At 56.9% G+C, this 13,767-nt stretch overlaps 5 protein-coding genes across 5 annotated transcripts; 3 read left to right on the top strand and 2 right to left on the bottom strand.

Annotated features, from left to right (window-relative positions):
• Positions 1-1,171: 1,171 nt before the first annotated feature.
• On the top strand, positions 1,172-3,622 carry CH63R_05067 (Peptidase s41 family protein; the record flags this gene model as incomplete). The annotated part of the gene is made up of 5 exons (XM_018300042.1): positions 1,172-1,328; positions 1,393-1,509; positions 1,570-1,848; positions 1,917-2,118; positions 2,179-3,622. The coding sequence occupies 5 exons, from the start codon at positions 1,172-1,174 to the stop codon at positions 3,620-3,622; spliced, it is 2,199 nt and encodes a 732-aa protein (XP_018161288.1).
• Positions 3,623-4,359: 737 nt separating this feature from the next.
• On the bottom strand, positions 4,360-4,899 carry CH63R_05066 (uncharacterized protein; the record flags this gene model as incomplete). The annotated part of the gene is made up of 1 exon (XM_018300041.1): positions 4,360-4,899. The coding sequence occupies one exon, from the start codon at positions 4,897-4,899 to the stop codon at positions 4,360-4,362; it is 540 nt and encodes a 179-aa protein (XP_018161287.1).
• A 551-nt stretch (positions 4,900-5,450) lies between these two features.
• On the top strand, positions 5,451-6,314 carry CH63R_05065 (uncharacterized protein; the record flags this gene model as incomplete). Its single annotated transcript, XM_018300040.1, has 2 exons — positions 5,451-5,892; positions 6,172-6,314. 2 exons carry the CDS (start codon positions 5,451-5,453, stop codon positions 6,312-6,314), a joined length of 585 nt encoding a protein of 194 aa, XP_018161286.1.
• A 1,159-nt stretch (positions 6,315-7,473) lies between these two features.
• On the top strand, positions 7,474-11,149 carry CH63R_05064 (glycoside hydrolase family 5 protein; the record flags this gene model as incomplete). Its single annotated transcript, XM_018300039.1, has 3 exons — positions 7,474-9,819; positions 10,316-10,384; positions 10,439-11,149. 3 exons carry the CDS (start codon positions 7,474-7,476, stop codon positions 11,147-11,149), a joined length of 3,126 nt encoding a protein of 1,041 aa, XP_018161285.1.
• A 598-nt stretch (positions 11,150-11,747) lies between these two features.
• Positions 11,748-12,290, bottom strand: CH63R_05063 (uncharacterized protein; the record flags this gene model as incomplete). The annotated part of the gene is made up of 2 exons (XM_018300038.1): positions 11,748-12,162; positions 12,229-12,290. The coding sequence occupies 2 exons, from the start codon at positions 12,288-12,290 to the stop codon at positions 11,748-11,750; spliced, it is 477 nt and encodes a 158-aa protein (XP_018161284.1).
• Positions 12,291-13,767: the final 1,477 nt, after the last annotated feature.

Below are 13,767 nucleotides of genomic sequence, written 5' to 3'. Positions count from 1 at the left end.
TGCAGACTTATCAGGAGGGTTTCCATCCTCAGAGGTAGCGGACCTGTAAGAAACACGATCTTAGACTACACTCGCAGTTCTAAGATGATTGCATCTAATCAAGAACAGTCCCCCAGGCTGACACATGGAGTGCCATTGGCCACCTGGACCATTAGAAGAAACATCGGAAGTTCAACAAGGGACACTTGAGCCCTGCCCTCGAGTTACCTACGATCACTCTTCGTGATGGGAACACGGCTTTCTAGACCAGCCTGTCTCTCTCTGAACATACTAGCGTCAGCTTCATGCTGCAACTTCCCGAGTCTTTTGCCTGGCTTACTGGTTCTGGAAGAAGAACCTGTGTAGTTGTCTCATTGACTAACTGATGCAGGTCGAGCGGGCTCGTTGCAGAGGGAAACCATCCGATTCAAGACGGATACTCCCATAGGACCGGAATCCAAACAGCGAGAGACCGGCCGGGGAAATTGCATCCTACGGGCCGATCGCACACCGGCAATTCTGTGCCGCAGACCGGGGCTCTCGCCTCCCGGCCTAAGCCGTGTTAAGCAGGTGTTTCTAACCGATCTCCACAACGAACACTAGAGCGATGAGAGTGACGCCAACCAACAGCGCTGCAACGGCCGAGCCAACTGGGGGAGTGGCGGTAGTGCCTCATATCTTTTCGCCCTGATGACTTGATAAGACCGGCCGTCTACCCTTGGGAGAAAGCTTCGCGGCCTGAAGCCCCCCCCCCTCCCCTCCGAGCCCTCAATTTAGTTTTCTCTACGCATGTAACTATGTAGCAGACAGATGACAGTTGCTCGTTTGCATCAGTGCATCCCACTCGACAAGGAGGCTAAGGATCGCGGCACTGGGGGCCGGTCCCCAGTCGTGGAGCAACCTCGCAACGCGACCTGCCATCTCAAGCTAGCGGGCTCCAGTGGTGAAGACGGAACAAGCTCTTTTGTCGGGGATGAGAGCCCACTCGACAGGCGATGGTGACATCGCCGGGCCCCGGCAAACGAACGGCGGCCCTCGGTCGACGGAAAGTGGATGACGAGTGTAGAGTGAGTGGCGCTGGGTATAAGAACGTCGTCTTCCTGGGCGTTGGCCAAGAGGTTGAGCCTCAGTCTCAGCGTCCAGCCAGACTGACTAGCAGATCCAGTGGTTTGCAAGAGACCCCGTCGTCAACATGCGAAGCTCCTCCATCGCCGTGCCGGCTCTGCTGGTCGCCGCCGCCGACCACGCCGCCGCCTTCTTCCCCAACACCACGGCCCCGGTCAACGGCTCTGAGCCCTGTGCCGCCGTTGGTGCTGCCTGGGCTGCCCAGCACGCAACTGCCCCAACTGGTACTAAAATCCCGTGTAACCTCCGTGATTCTCCCAGCCAACTAACGGGGGTTTTGTTTCGTAGTCACGCCGACTGTACCGGCCCAACTGGCGCATGCCTGCCTCAACTCGGTCCCCTTGGGAAAGGAGGCCGCCATTGAGCTTGTGGACTCTTTGTACCCTTACCTAGAGTGGCAGAGTGGTAAGTTACCAAAGGGAAGAAACACTTGTTCCCGTGTGTCACTCACTAACTCTCTCAAAGATGCCGCTTACAAGGCGGACCCCCCGGCCGGCTACGACTTCCCGGGCTACGACCTCTTCGCGGCCCTCTCCAACATCAGAGAGAACCTCGTCAACGATGTCTACCCCGGCGAGTACGCCTTCCAGTCCGCGCTTTACGAAGAGGTCTTCGGTCCCGGCCACGACGGCCACTTCGTCTACTACCCCGACCTGCTCACGGCCGTCTTCGAATGGACTCGCGAGCGGGCTCTGGTGTCCATCAGCGAGAACGGCTCTTCCTTGCCTGTGATCAAGATCTATGGTACATTGCCCCAATTGTCATTCGTCGTCTTGAATTTGCTCAGTGCTGATGGCCTCCCCTCCACGCAGAGGAAGTCATCTCGACGCCCGAGACGGCGTCTGCGGTGAAGCTCATCAACGGCATCGACGCCGCCAAGTATTTGGAGGACACCGTCAACAAGGCCAACTGGAATCGCGATGCCAACTCGGCTTACAACTCCATGTTCTTCGAGAAGTCTGGCGTGGCCGCTGGCGGCGGAAAAGGCTACTTCAGCTCCGGCGGTCGTGTTCGGTAAGAGACAAACGCTTCCGGATATTGCGCCTGGACTGCACTAACACGGCGGTCGACCAGCTACATCTACCAGGGACCCAACACGACAATCACATTCGAGAACGGCACCGAGGTCGCGTTCGAGAACCACGCCCGCGTCAAGAAGGACCTCACCGGCGTCGTTGACGGCCCGTCCTTTTACGCCAAGTTCTGCAACCCGCAGAGCCCGGCGTCCAAGACCCCAGCCGGTACCATCACCCCGAACGCCACCGCCCCGGCCCCCGTTCTGCCGGGCTACCCGGCCCCGGTCATCGTGACCAGTGACGGCGTCGTCTCCGGCTACTTCCTCGAGGGCGAAGGCTTCGAGGACGTCGCCGTCGTCGCCCTCACGGCCTTTGAGAGCGCCAGCCCCGCCGAGTTCCAACAGGTCACGCGGGACTTCTACGCGGCCGCCCTCGCCGCCGGCAAGACGAAGCTCGTCATCGACTTCCAGCAGAACGGCGGCGGCTACATCCTCCAGGGCTACGACTTCTTCCGTCAGCTCTTCCCGGACGCCGTGCAGGATGGCTTCTCCCGCTGGAAGGAGAGCGACGGCTTCGTCGCCGCCGCCGAGATCATCTCGGACCTCGTCGCGGACCTGGACCTCGCCACCAGTAACGACGGCGACCTGATCAGTCTCGCCGAGAGCTGGTTCAACTGGCGCTACGACTACAACCTCACCAACCAGCCCTTCACCTCCTTCGCCGACAAGTTCGCGCCCCGCGTCTTCCAGAACACGTCGTACACCGCCCTGATGCGCTGGAACCTCGACGATCCCTTGACCACCTCCAACGCCACTTTCGGCCTCGGTGTCGAGATCAACGGCTACGGTAACCTCACCGGTCTCCCGCAGCCCTTTGAGCCCGAGAACATCGTCATCCTCTACGACGGCGTTTGTGCTTCCACCTGCACTCTGGCCTCCGAGTTCCTCCGCCTCCACGGCGGCGTCAAGTCCGTCGCCTTCGGCGGCCTCCCCGTCGAAGGGCCGATCGAGGGCGTCGGCGGCATCAAGGGCTCTCAGGTGCTCGACTGGAGCAACATCTACTCCTACACCACCTTCCTCCTGCCCTACGCCTCGACCGACGCGCAAAAGACCGCCTTCGCCCGCTACGACGACCTGCCCCTGAACCGCAGCCTCGCCGCCGCCGTGAACGTCCGCGACCAGGTCCTCCGCGGCAACGTCGACGACGGCATCCCCGCCCAGTTCGTCCGCGAGGACGCCGACTGCCGCCTGTACTGGACGCTTCCCATGATCACGGACGTCGCCGAGGTCTGGAAGGCGACTGCGGCGGCGGCCTTCAACGGCGGCAAGTGCGCGTACGGCGGCATCGCGAAGAGGGACGTGTCCGACAGGGCCGAGGTCACGCGCAGGAATTACCTGGCCGCCTCACGTCTGCAGGAGCGTGATGCGGTCGTCCGCCGCGACGCGCCGGTGGTTACGGACCGCTTCTGGCAGGACAAGTACATGTTGAAGGCAATTGACTAAAGGGAGGGAACGTGCTAGATGTTGGCTTTTTGATAGACAGAGTTTGTGTTTGTATATCCATCCGACTTGCGAGTTCCAATGACAGCTCCTTCAACTCGGCTACATTTGTTAATGCTGTCCTCTTCGTTCTCTCTGCTCTGTTACAACTCCTCTCTTTGGAACATGTTCATTGATCCACAAAGGGCTTTATAGAAACTTGCGGGTGTGACAAGCAGTCACAAACGAAACAGGCTCGGACCTGAAAGGCTGACTTGGCTGTTGAATCAGGAGTAGACTATATGTCCACATCCCTCTTCTACACCAGCGCCAATATTACAACACACGCGGCCACTGCTGCCATGAGGGCGCTCCCTCTGGACGAAAGAACGCTGGCGGCCGATGGCGGAAACTCTCCCTCGGGCACTCGGCTGCCGTCTGTGACGTTGCTCGGGGCCAGGCAGACCACCGCAGCGTGCCGCTCATCCGAGTTCGCCACACTGGACGTGATGAGCATTGGGATCGGCTGGCGGACACGGAGGTCGTAGACCTCGAACGAGTCCCGCGTCTGGTCCGGCGGGAGGATGCTGCTTCCGACGAGGCCGCTATATGTCTGATAACTTTCGGGGAGGTCGATGTGCGGGAGGTCGTCCAGCGTACACGTGCCGCTGGAAAAGTTTGACGGCGCGGCTTGCAATACCCGCATCAGAGACAAGAAACATCAAGAAAGGGGTAAAGGCACCGCGACTGGACTGAAGGGTCTAGGAAATAGAAAACGAACCACGGCCGACGATGACTCCAAAGCCGCAAGCTTCAGTCGGGTCTATCCAGGGACAGTCGTCCTCTACAGGCGGTGGCGCGAGTAGGAGAGCCTGGATGCACTCGTCGCTCAACACGCCCTCGCACGACCCCGAAGCGCCCTCAGACCGGTCGTCTAGCGTCTTATTCTGGCCCGGCATCCTGTAGGAGCAGATCCTGGTGTGGCTGCCGCGTGGGCTGCCGATGAACGACGCGGGGACGCTGAGAAAGGTGCTCAGATACTGCATGGTAACCCGATTGCCGGCCCTGTAGTTCTCGGCGCGCATGTCCTGCAGGCTGTACGACAGTTGCCAGTCATCATCCTGGCCGAGGTTGAACGCCGTCCTGCCGGTCGAGTTGAATTTTGCGCGCCCGTTGGCAATTCTTTGGATGTCGTGCGGGCAGCTGTCAAGGGAAGAGGTGTTTGATGTCTGCGCGGAGGCCGGCGAGACACTTTTGCTTATGAACCAGGCGGCTAGGAACCAGTTGATGGCGAAGTTCATGACGATGGCGTTTGTTGTAAGCTGTAGGGGGGGGGGGGGGATGGCGCGGCCGGTTTGATGATTCACTTTCTAAGGAATACGATGCAAAACTTGGGGGGAAAAAAGCGTGGCCCGTAGCCCGCCAGGTGGAGTGGGAAGTTCGGAAGTAAATAAGAGATGAGGATGAATGGTCCACAAGCTTGTTGCCCTTCGTCATCGAGATCGTCGTCTCTGTTGCAGCATTTACGCCCGACAAGAACTTGGCGGTGCCAAGCGAACAAGGGAACTAGGCATAATGAGGCAGAGTGTGGTCCCTGGTGGCGGCTGGTTAGCGGCTAAGTCTCTTAAATCCTTAAACTAGGTATGCAAATAACATAGCAATAGCTCAATAGAAGCGTAAGGATGTGAAGTATTTGTAGGACTTTTATATGATGCAACTTACCGCCTCTCAACTTACCCTTTACTTCTACCTAGGTACGCTAAGTTTCCCCCCTTAGCATCCCATGCGTTCTTCCCACGCGTCTCCTCATATAGAATGTCCTTGTCAGCAGTACCTAACCTTATACCACGCAATGCCGCCAAACATTTCCGCGCTGTCTCAATACCAAATACGGAGGTTTTTCCAAGAGAACGATTCTGTCACGCAGTGGCAATACAACGCAGAAGCCCAAAATATAACAAGCCAGTCCGTCACCGCGACAGCATTTCAGGGCGGAACCAGTTACACTGTTGAAGGTGGGGAAGTTGTCGTTCAGTTCCGCGTTCCAAGCTCTCATCTGGACGTGGACTTGATCCGAAGCATCGAACAAGCCTATCGCGGCTTTGCGCCACGACACGAGTACCGAGGGAAACTTGGCCAGGTCAGCGTCTATACGATGAACAACATAGGGGGGACCTGCATGTACTTGGCCCGAACCGAGCTCCAGAGCGACAACTACTCCCTTCTGCGACTCACCATAGACGACTACACAAGGCTTGCCAACCCCTCCCACCCTTTCCAAGGCAAGGGAAACGGTCAACTAACCTAGCCAACGCAGATTTTTCGCCTCGGCGTATCACAACACGCCCATCGAGATGATACGGCCAGATCCCACCACGTGAATGAAACCACGGGCAGGATTGTGGGCATCTGCGACTGGAGAGGCGCCGAGGTTGGTCCATTTGGGTTGTCGCTAGGGGGGCTTGAGACCATGCTTGGGACCCTAACCACTACTGGGGACCTTTGGCGTTATCACCCTAATCACCAGGAGCTCCGAGGCCATTTTTGGACCCGGTTCTACTACTGTTTAGGAGGCGCGTCTGACGAGCAGAAGCGGCGCATCGAGGCTGCAAGACTGATTGGCCTCTTTCTGGCCAATGGCTTCCAGCAGGGCCGGCCGGCTACGGAAGAAAGCGAGGATTTGCGTTTTCGCGGTGCTGTCATTCTCACACCATGATGGCTTGTGTTTTACCATAATCACCTACATGTCAAGTTCGTAATCCATGTTAATCCGAAATGTTGTAGTCGATGACTGCATCCTCGTGTAAGTGTGAGAATGAATGGCTAGGTTTGATACGAGGTTTAGAACCTGAATTTTAGTTTTGCAGGTGCTGCGCTGCTTGGCTTAGTTGTTCTTCCTTGTGTACCTCGAAATCAAAACATTTGATGAATAATAGTCTAGTTTTGATTCTCTAGGCTGGCGAGTGAGAGTACTAAGTTACCAAGCAAAAAGCAATGATGTTACTATAGCTTGAAGCAAGAGACTATAGTAAATCAATTGCGATAAAAGCATCTCGAAAATATCAAAACCGACGTGCTGAAAACCAGGAAGCTTGAAAGAAGGGAAACAGATTAGATTTTGAATCAATAACAGCATTCGGGTATTCACATTGGGACCCCTCCCAATTCAATCAACCGATCCAACTCTGACTTGATTGCCGCGGGACTCTGAAAAGTAACAGTTTCGATTCCTGTCTTGTACGCCTTGGAGTATTTTACAGATAAAGCGGCAGTTTTGCGTGGAGGCATGCCAAGTAGGCCTAGTCGCCCCAGATGATTGACTAACACGCCTCCCGGTAGGTGACAGCAGCAGAGGGTCTCAATCCTGGGAAATTTTTCGCGGCTTTTGTGGCTAACACGTCCAGTTTCGTACAGGAACAGTTCAAAACCATCAAATTCCCTCCAAAATCAATCTTGGACGGATTCCATTCGAGGGAGCCGCCAAGCGCTCAACATCCACATTCCGGAACCCGAGATCCCCGACAAGCTGCTCCCCCTTCTCCTAAGGCTTCTCTAGATGTCTTCACCGTTTATCCATGCGTGACACAACTTATCTAGTCATCTTTGACAGTTAAAGAAGCAAAACGATATAGATCGCCAGCTTAACTTGGAGCGCCTTTCTGTGTGGAAACCTTTGATATCATCTTTGCTGTTTGAGTTGGTCAACAAGGTGCAAAGGGGGAGCTTGCTGACTAAGGACAAGTTGATCTGTCCTGTCGTATCCATGTCTGCCGATTCTCAATGAAACATCGCAACCAAACCAACTAACCAACCAACCAACCACCAACAGCCGATTCAACTCTGCATCTGACGGGACCAATTCACCGCCATTCACGATGGCGGACAAGTATGCCGCACAGGACCTCTCCGATGCCGCTCTGGGAGGGCCGATTGGCCTGAAAGACGGCTATTTCATCGACGGACACGGCCGCACGCTCACGCTGCACGGCCTCAACGTCTCGGGGGCCAGCAAGCTGCCGACGGAACCCAACGGCCTGTCCCATCTCACCGACGGCTTCTTCGAGCACCGCACCGTAACCTTCGTCGGCAGGCCGTTTCCCCTGCAGGACGCCCCGCTGCACTTCCGCCGCCTGCGGGCCTGGGGACTCCCCCTCGTCCGCCTCCTCGTGACGTGGGAGTCCCTCGGCCACGCCGGCCCGGATCCCGAGACGGACCTTGACTTTGAGTACATTGATTACCTGCGCCAGCTCATCGAGCTCATGCCCAAGTACGGCATCAAGTGCTTCGTCTGCGCCCACCAGGACGTCTGGAGCAGGTTCAGCGGCGGGAGCGGCGCCCCCGGGTGGACTTTCGAGGTCGCGGGACTCGACGTCGAGGCCTTCACCGACACGGGCGCCGCCTATGTGCACGGCCAAGACGAGCTGCGCCGCGCCAATGCGCCTGTCAACGAGAAGGAGCCCAGCGGTCCCTTCGTGTGGCCTTCGGGGTACCAGAAGCTGGCTGCGTCGACAATGGCCACGCTGTTTTGGGCGGGAGATGCTCTCGCGCCGAACCTGCGCTGTCCGCGGCCCCAGAGCTCGGCGAAAGGCGACACTGTTTCCGTGAGGGAGTACCTTCAGCACGCTTTCGTAGAAGCGTTTGGCCGACTGGCCGACGAGGTCAGCGGTCTTGAGGCCTGCGTTGGCTTCGAGCCGTTGAACGAGCCCCATCGCGGCCTCATCAACCTCCACGGGTTTGACGGGTGGAACTATGACACCGACCTCCACATCGGATATTACCCGTCGCTGACGCAAGCTCTTGCGCTCGCCAGCGGCTACGCCCAGGAGGTGGATTACTACGTGAAGTCGTGGCCGTTCCCAACTCGCGTCTCGCACCGAACTCTCGTCGACCCCAAGGGAAGATCGGCTTGGTTGACTGCGAAGCCAGACGCTGCGAAGCCTCAGAACTACGGCCTGGGCGAGTGTGTCTGGCGCGCTCACGGTGTTTGGGAATGGGACGAGACGAAGAAAGGCCCGAAAGTGCTGCAGAAGAACTACTTCGAGGTGGACCACCGGCCGGGCAGCGAAGGGAAACCTATCGAGTGGTACAGAGACTTCTACGGCCCGTTCCTGAAGCGCTTCTCTGACCGCGTCTCCCGCAAATCCCCTCGCCAGTTCTGCTTCTTTGAGCCCATACCGAACGAGTTCATGCCGCCCTGGATCGGGCAAGGGGACAAAGCGGACGAGTCGGCGCAGAAGCAGACGTATGCGACCAAAACCATAATCGACACCCAGCGGCCGGGAAACCTCGTGTTTGCGCCTCACTTCTACGACCTCAACGTCTTGTTCAGCAAACACCACTCGTGGATGAGCGTCAACGTGCAGGGTGCGTCGAGAGGCATGTTCATACTCAAGGCGCTCTACTTCGGCGCGAAGGCACTGCGGAAAAACTACCGCCTTCAGCTTTCCAATATCCTGAAGTACGGGAAAAAGTCGTTGGGCGGCCACGTCCCGGCCCTCATCGGCGAGGTCGGCATCTCTTTCGACATCAACGGCGGCGCGGCGTTCAAGACCGGCGACTACGACAAGCAGCGCGAGCTGATGCACGCCCTTATCTCGGCCATGGAGGACAACCAGGTCGCCTTCACGCTGTGGAACTACAACCCCGACAACCGCGTTGAGCACGGCGACGGCTGGAACATGGAGGACTTCTCTGTCGTCAACGGCAACACCGAAGCCAGGCCCGGCCACATCCTCCCCGACTACGCCAACGAGGCCCACGAGGAGGACGAGATGTACCGCGGGGGCAGAGTGCTGGACGTCATCATCCGGCCCTATGCCGTCAAGGTTGCCGGACGGCCCCTACGGTCGGACTGGGACTCCCGAACCCTGCATTACGAGTTTGAATGGGTGACAGAGACCCCTGACGCGGACCATACAGGGAAGAAAAAGTCGGACAAGTCGCGGACGACCGAGGTATTTGTGCCCAACTATCACTATGCTGGGCGCGGCATCCAAGTCAAGGTCAGCGGGGGCGAGTGGTCGTACGACCCGGACCTGCAGACGCTCTACGTCCATCACGACGCCAGCAGGACCGACCACCGGTTGACCATCGATATTCCCAACGTGCCGAAACACCTCATGGAGACGGTGGAACGGCGACGCCGCGCGTTCCCGCCACGCTTCCCCCTGAGCCTGGTCTCGCCCAGCACCGAACTGGCGATGGAGGAGTTGATGCTGACGGTGCTGCTGCCGGGTCTCGTGCTCGTCCTGCTGGCGGTAGCACAGATGTTTATCTGAGGGCGATGGGGCAGCCAGCAGATTTTACACAAAATGGGTAGGTAGTGGTGTTAATGTGGGCACGATATGAAGGGCGAGAAAAGTACGACGCGATATCAAGAATAACTCAGAGAAAAGGACGCGGATGTGTTATTGGTGCGACGTGTGAGACATGAGTTCAGCGAATGCGCCGCTAGAGCCTCCATTTCTATGGTCAGCCTGCCATAATTACCGATATGAGCAGAGATGAAAGTCTGGCTAAACCAAATGATCAAGAAATAGAAAAGGAAAAAAAAAAGGAACTACTTTTATCCGCACTCTGGAGGTCAAACCTGCCCTGAGATGTACTTGGCTTCCCCCTCTTTTCGTCAACCATTGCTGGAGACGTGGGATTGATGTCTGTCCACAGTCTCAACATATCCAGACGAATTGCATTACCAGATAACTTAAGCATCCCCAGTACTTACGGATCATCATACGAGAGTTTGGTATCTTCTCGCAATCAGGGTCGACTAGAGAAGAGAAGCCCGTAAGTTACGAGACACGGCCACCTCCACATGTCCATATATCTGATCGACAGCAGATATTTGACAAGGACCAACATAATACATCACACCTACCCAATCACCGCCTAAGCAAGCTCGGCAAGATGATGATGGGCTACGACGATGACGATGGCCAGGGGAGCCGGCTCTTTGAGCACCGCGCCAGCGACCCGCACAGGCTGGTACCAAGATCAGAACTCGTCGTTTACGACCCCCGGAAGCAAGTCTTCGGCCTCCAGATGTACTCGTGGCAAATAAAACGCGTCGTACCCGACCCCGGATCCCTCGTCGTCTACATCGACGGCGCCTGCCGGGACAACGGGGCCCGCGCGGCCCGGGGTTCGTGGGGCGTCTACTTCGGCCCCGGGTCCCAGTATAACCGCTGCGGCCTGCTCGCGCCGGACCTCCCGCAGACCAGCTCGCGCGCCGAGATCGAGGCCCTGGCCCAGGCGCTCGACGCCCTCCACGAGATCACGCGCCGCGACTACTCCCTGAGGCATATCACGATCGCGACGGACTCGGAGTACCTCGCCCACGCCATGTCGCTGTGGATCGGGGACTGGATCGAGAACGAGGGGATGACCGCCCGCGGCCGCCGGGTCGCGCACTTCGAGACGCTGAAGGCGCTGCACGAGCGGCTCGACGAAATGACGTACGGCGACGATGGCGGGCTGGACTTCATGTTCTGGCCGATCCCGAGGGAAGAGAACACGGAGGCCGACAGGCTGGCCAACCAGGCTTTTGAGTAGTTCTGCGGGCAGTGGCGTTGTCGACGAGCGAACTGTTTACAGGCTTCAAGAAACGCCTTGTTGTAGAGTGATCCCGGAGGCCAGTGAAAGATACGACTGTACCTGCTTGAGACCGTTGGTCAGGCAGCCCGGCCTGATACATATCCCTTGGTTCTGCCTCAGGTCTCTTCATTTCCCATGCTGTCCGGAAGCGATTGCGTGAGTGTCAACTCAGGCCGAATTCCAGTAAAACAATAGTCTATATAACCAAAAGAGACATCCTTTGGAGGGCACGACAAACGCCAAGCACCAAGATTCAGAGACTCTACTCTGGCATCCTTCACTTTCACCTGAATGCTGGTAACCTGAGACACCACAGGAGGCCATTTGCTGCAGCCGTTATTTTTCATGAACATGAACCTTCACACTGGCAGAGAAACTAGTCAATCCAATGAGTTTCGCAAAATCGCAAATCTATCCGAACCTCTAGTATATATATCCAAGGTAGCGCGTGTTCCGCTCCTTGTCTCATCGTAAATACATTTGGGAATATTGTGGCTTCTGCTGGCATTGGCAATGCCTTCCACCGAGGAAGATATCTTTGTGTATGTGCAACAACTCAATCCAACCGCTTCCACCAAAGCTCGCCCCTGTTGCTGCCGTCTCTCTGGGAGGAGATGCGGAGCAGGTTCCCGTTTTCAAAGGTCGTGTAGTTGCGTACTTGCCTGACTCCTACCATGGTAGGAACGTTTGCAACGGTCAGGGGGCCGTGGACGAGCTGGCCGGAGGTGGCGGTGGCCTCGATGGCGTCGGTGAGCGAGAACGGACCGGCGTATCCGATGCTGTGCTTGCCGATCTGGGCCCAGTCGGCGTCGGACTGGCCGTCTTGGAAGGGAAATGTCAAGTTCGCGGGTCGGTGCTCGGGGTCCGTCGATGTGATCGTGGCCGACATATAGCCGGACTTGCTGTAGGAAAGAATGCCGACCGGGTTGGAGCCGTACGTTCTGTCTTCTACTGGCACTCCATCGCGCGTACTGCGTAACATCGTTAGCAAAGGCTACTGCCGGCATGGACTGGGGTCGTGCTGCGAGGAAACCTACGCCGATGTGTTGAGCAGCTGGTACGTTCCGGCCAAGATGGCGATGATCTCTGTGGGCTGCATCTTGATGTGAAAGAGAGAGGCCTGCTCAAATGGCTGCAACGAGTGAATCTGGCTGCTGAGTTTCCTCTCTCAAGTCTTCGGGGCAAAGGAAACGGGGAACGGACGTTTAAGACGTAATCGGGCACCCGGAACGAACGCCGCCCGCGCTGAGCTCGGAGAACCAGATGAGTCCAAACAGGCCCGGTCTTCCGCACGTCCACCGGCGCGTGTAGGCTCTGGGACAGGGTGTGCCAAGTTCGAGTTACGTGATAGGGCGCGACATCTGATGGTTCGGGCTTCGAGAAATGCCTCGCAAGGGTCCCCAAGGAAACTCTAATAAACAAATAACGAAAGAAATCAGGCACGCCAATCCTTCCGGCGTGGTTCTGGGAGTGGAACGCATGCGCCAAGCCGTTGTGATTACAGGAATTCCATGGACGTGCCCGTCATGAAAGCTCGGAGTGGTCCCTCATGTCATCGTGGAGGCATGTTAGCCGAGCCTCAAGTCCGACCTGTCGGGGTCAACAAAGGGAGCACAATAGAGATAGTCACCGTGTTCATGGCGAGGACAGAGTGCTGTGTCCCCTGGCACCTCGTTCCGAGTTTTCACGGCGACCCAGGCACAGGAAACACCTCGTTTCGTCCAAAGTCCCGCACTCTTGGCACTTGAAGGCTGTGTCAACCTTTGCAAATGGGGTCACACGGCGATGAAGGAGAAAACGAACCAAAGAGCTGGCGGCCCTGCTTGGCAAACCGGCGAAATGGACAGAGACTGGGGGATTGTGGGGTGAATGGGTGCGGGGTACATCGTTAGCCGTGTTCTTAATTGATGGAGGCCATGTGGGCATTGGAGAGCCCAGACTCGGTGACACTTCTTGAACCCGGCAACCCCATATACGGCGTCACAATGGTCTTCAAGACAAGGACCAGGGCCTTCTGCCAAGAGCTGTTCTGTCAGCCATGCCTCAGCTTGGGTTGGCCCGACAGTCCACCTTTATGGCTTCCCGAGGATCAAAATTCCATCCTAAAGGTCTTGGCCCGAGGGAGGGTGATTCGATGCTCCGACACGAGGGAGACCTCGTGAAAGAGGGAGCCCCGGGCGTTCCACTGGTACAAGAAGGCTCTATGGATGCATGACTCGTGATAGGGGTATACTTGAACCTCTTCCTTGGACATCCTGGAGACAAAAAAGATCCAGCAGTAAGGACACACTTCTCGGCTAGTGTGGCGGGTGACGCCGCCCGGTCTATAAAACTCGACAATCCTGCAATGAACGTTCATCTTCTCAAGTCAACGGCGTTGTTACTGTGCCACCGTTATCAACTTGTTGTTGGCCATGTCACTTAGGGGTGGTTGGTAGCATCGGAGCATTTACAAGCTATGCTCTTGACTGTCTACTATAACGATGCTTTCTGATCTTATGTTTTCTTTTGTCTCCGTCAACTTTCCGTTGCTTGGTCAAAGAAATTCTTCTGCCTGTCACAGTTTGGTTTACCAT

The sequence above is a fragment of the Colletotrichum higginsianum genome, chromosome 3 (genome assembly GCF_001672515.1).
Source record: "Colletotrichum higginsianum IMI 349063 chromosome 3, whole genome shotgun sequence".
Lineage (NCBI taxonomy): Eukaryota > Fungi > Ascomycota > Sordariomycetes > Glomerellales > Glomerellaceae > Colletotrichum > Colletotrichum higginsianum.
Note: the sequence above shows the minus strand (reverse complement) of the source record. Positions and strands in the feature narration are given on the sequence as shown.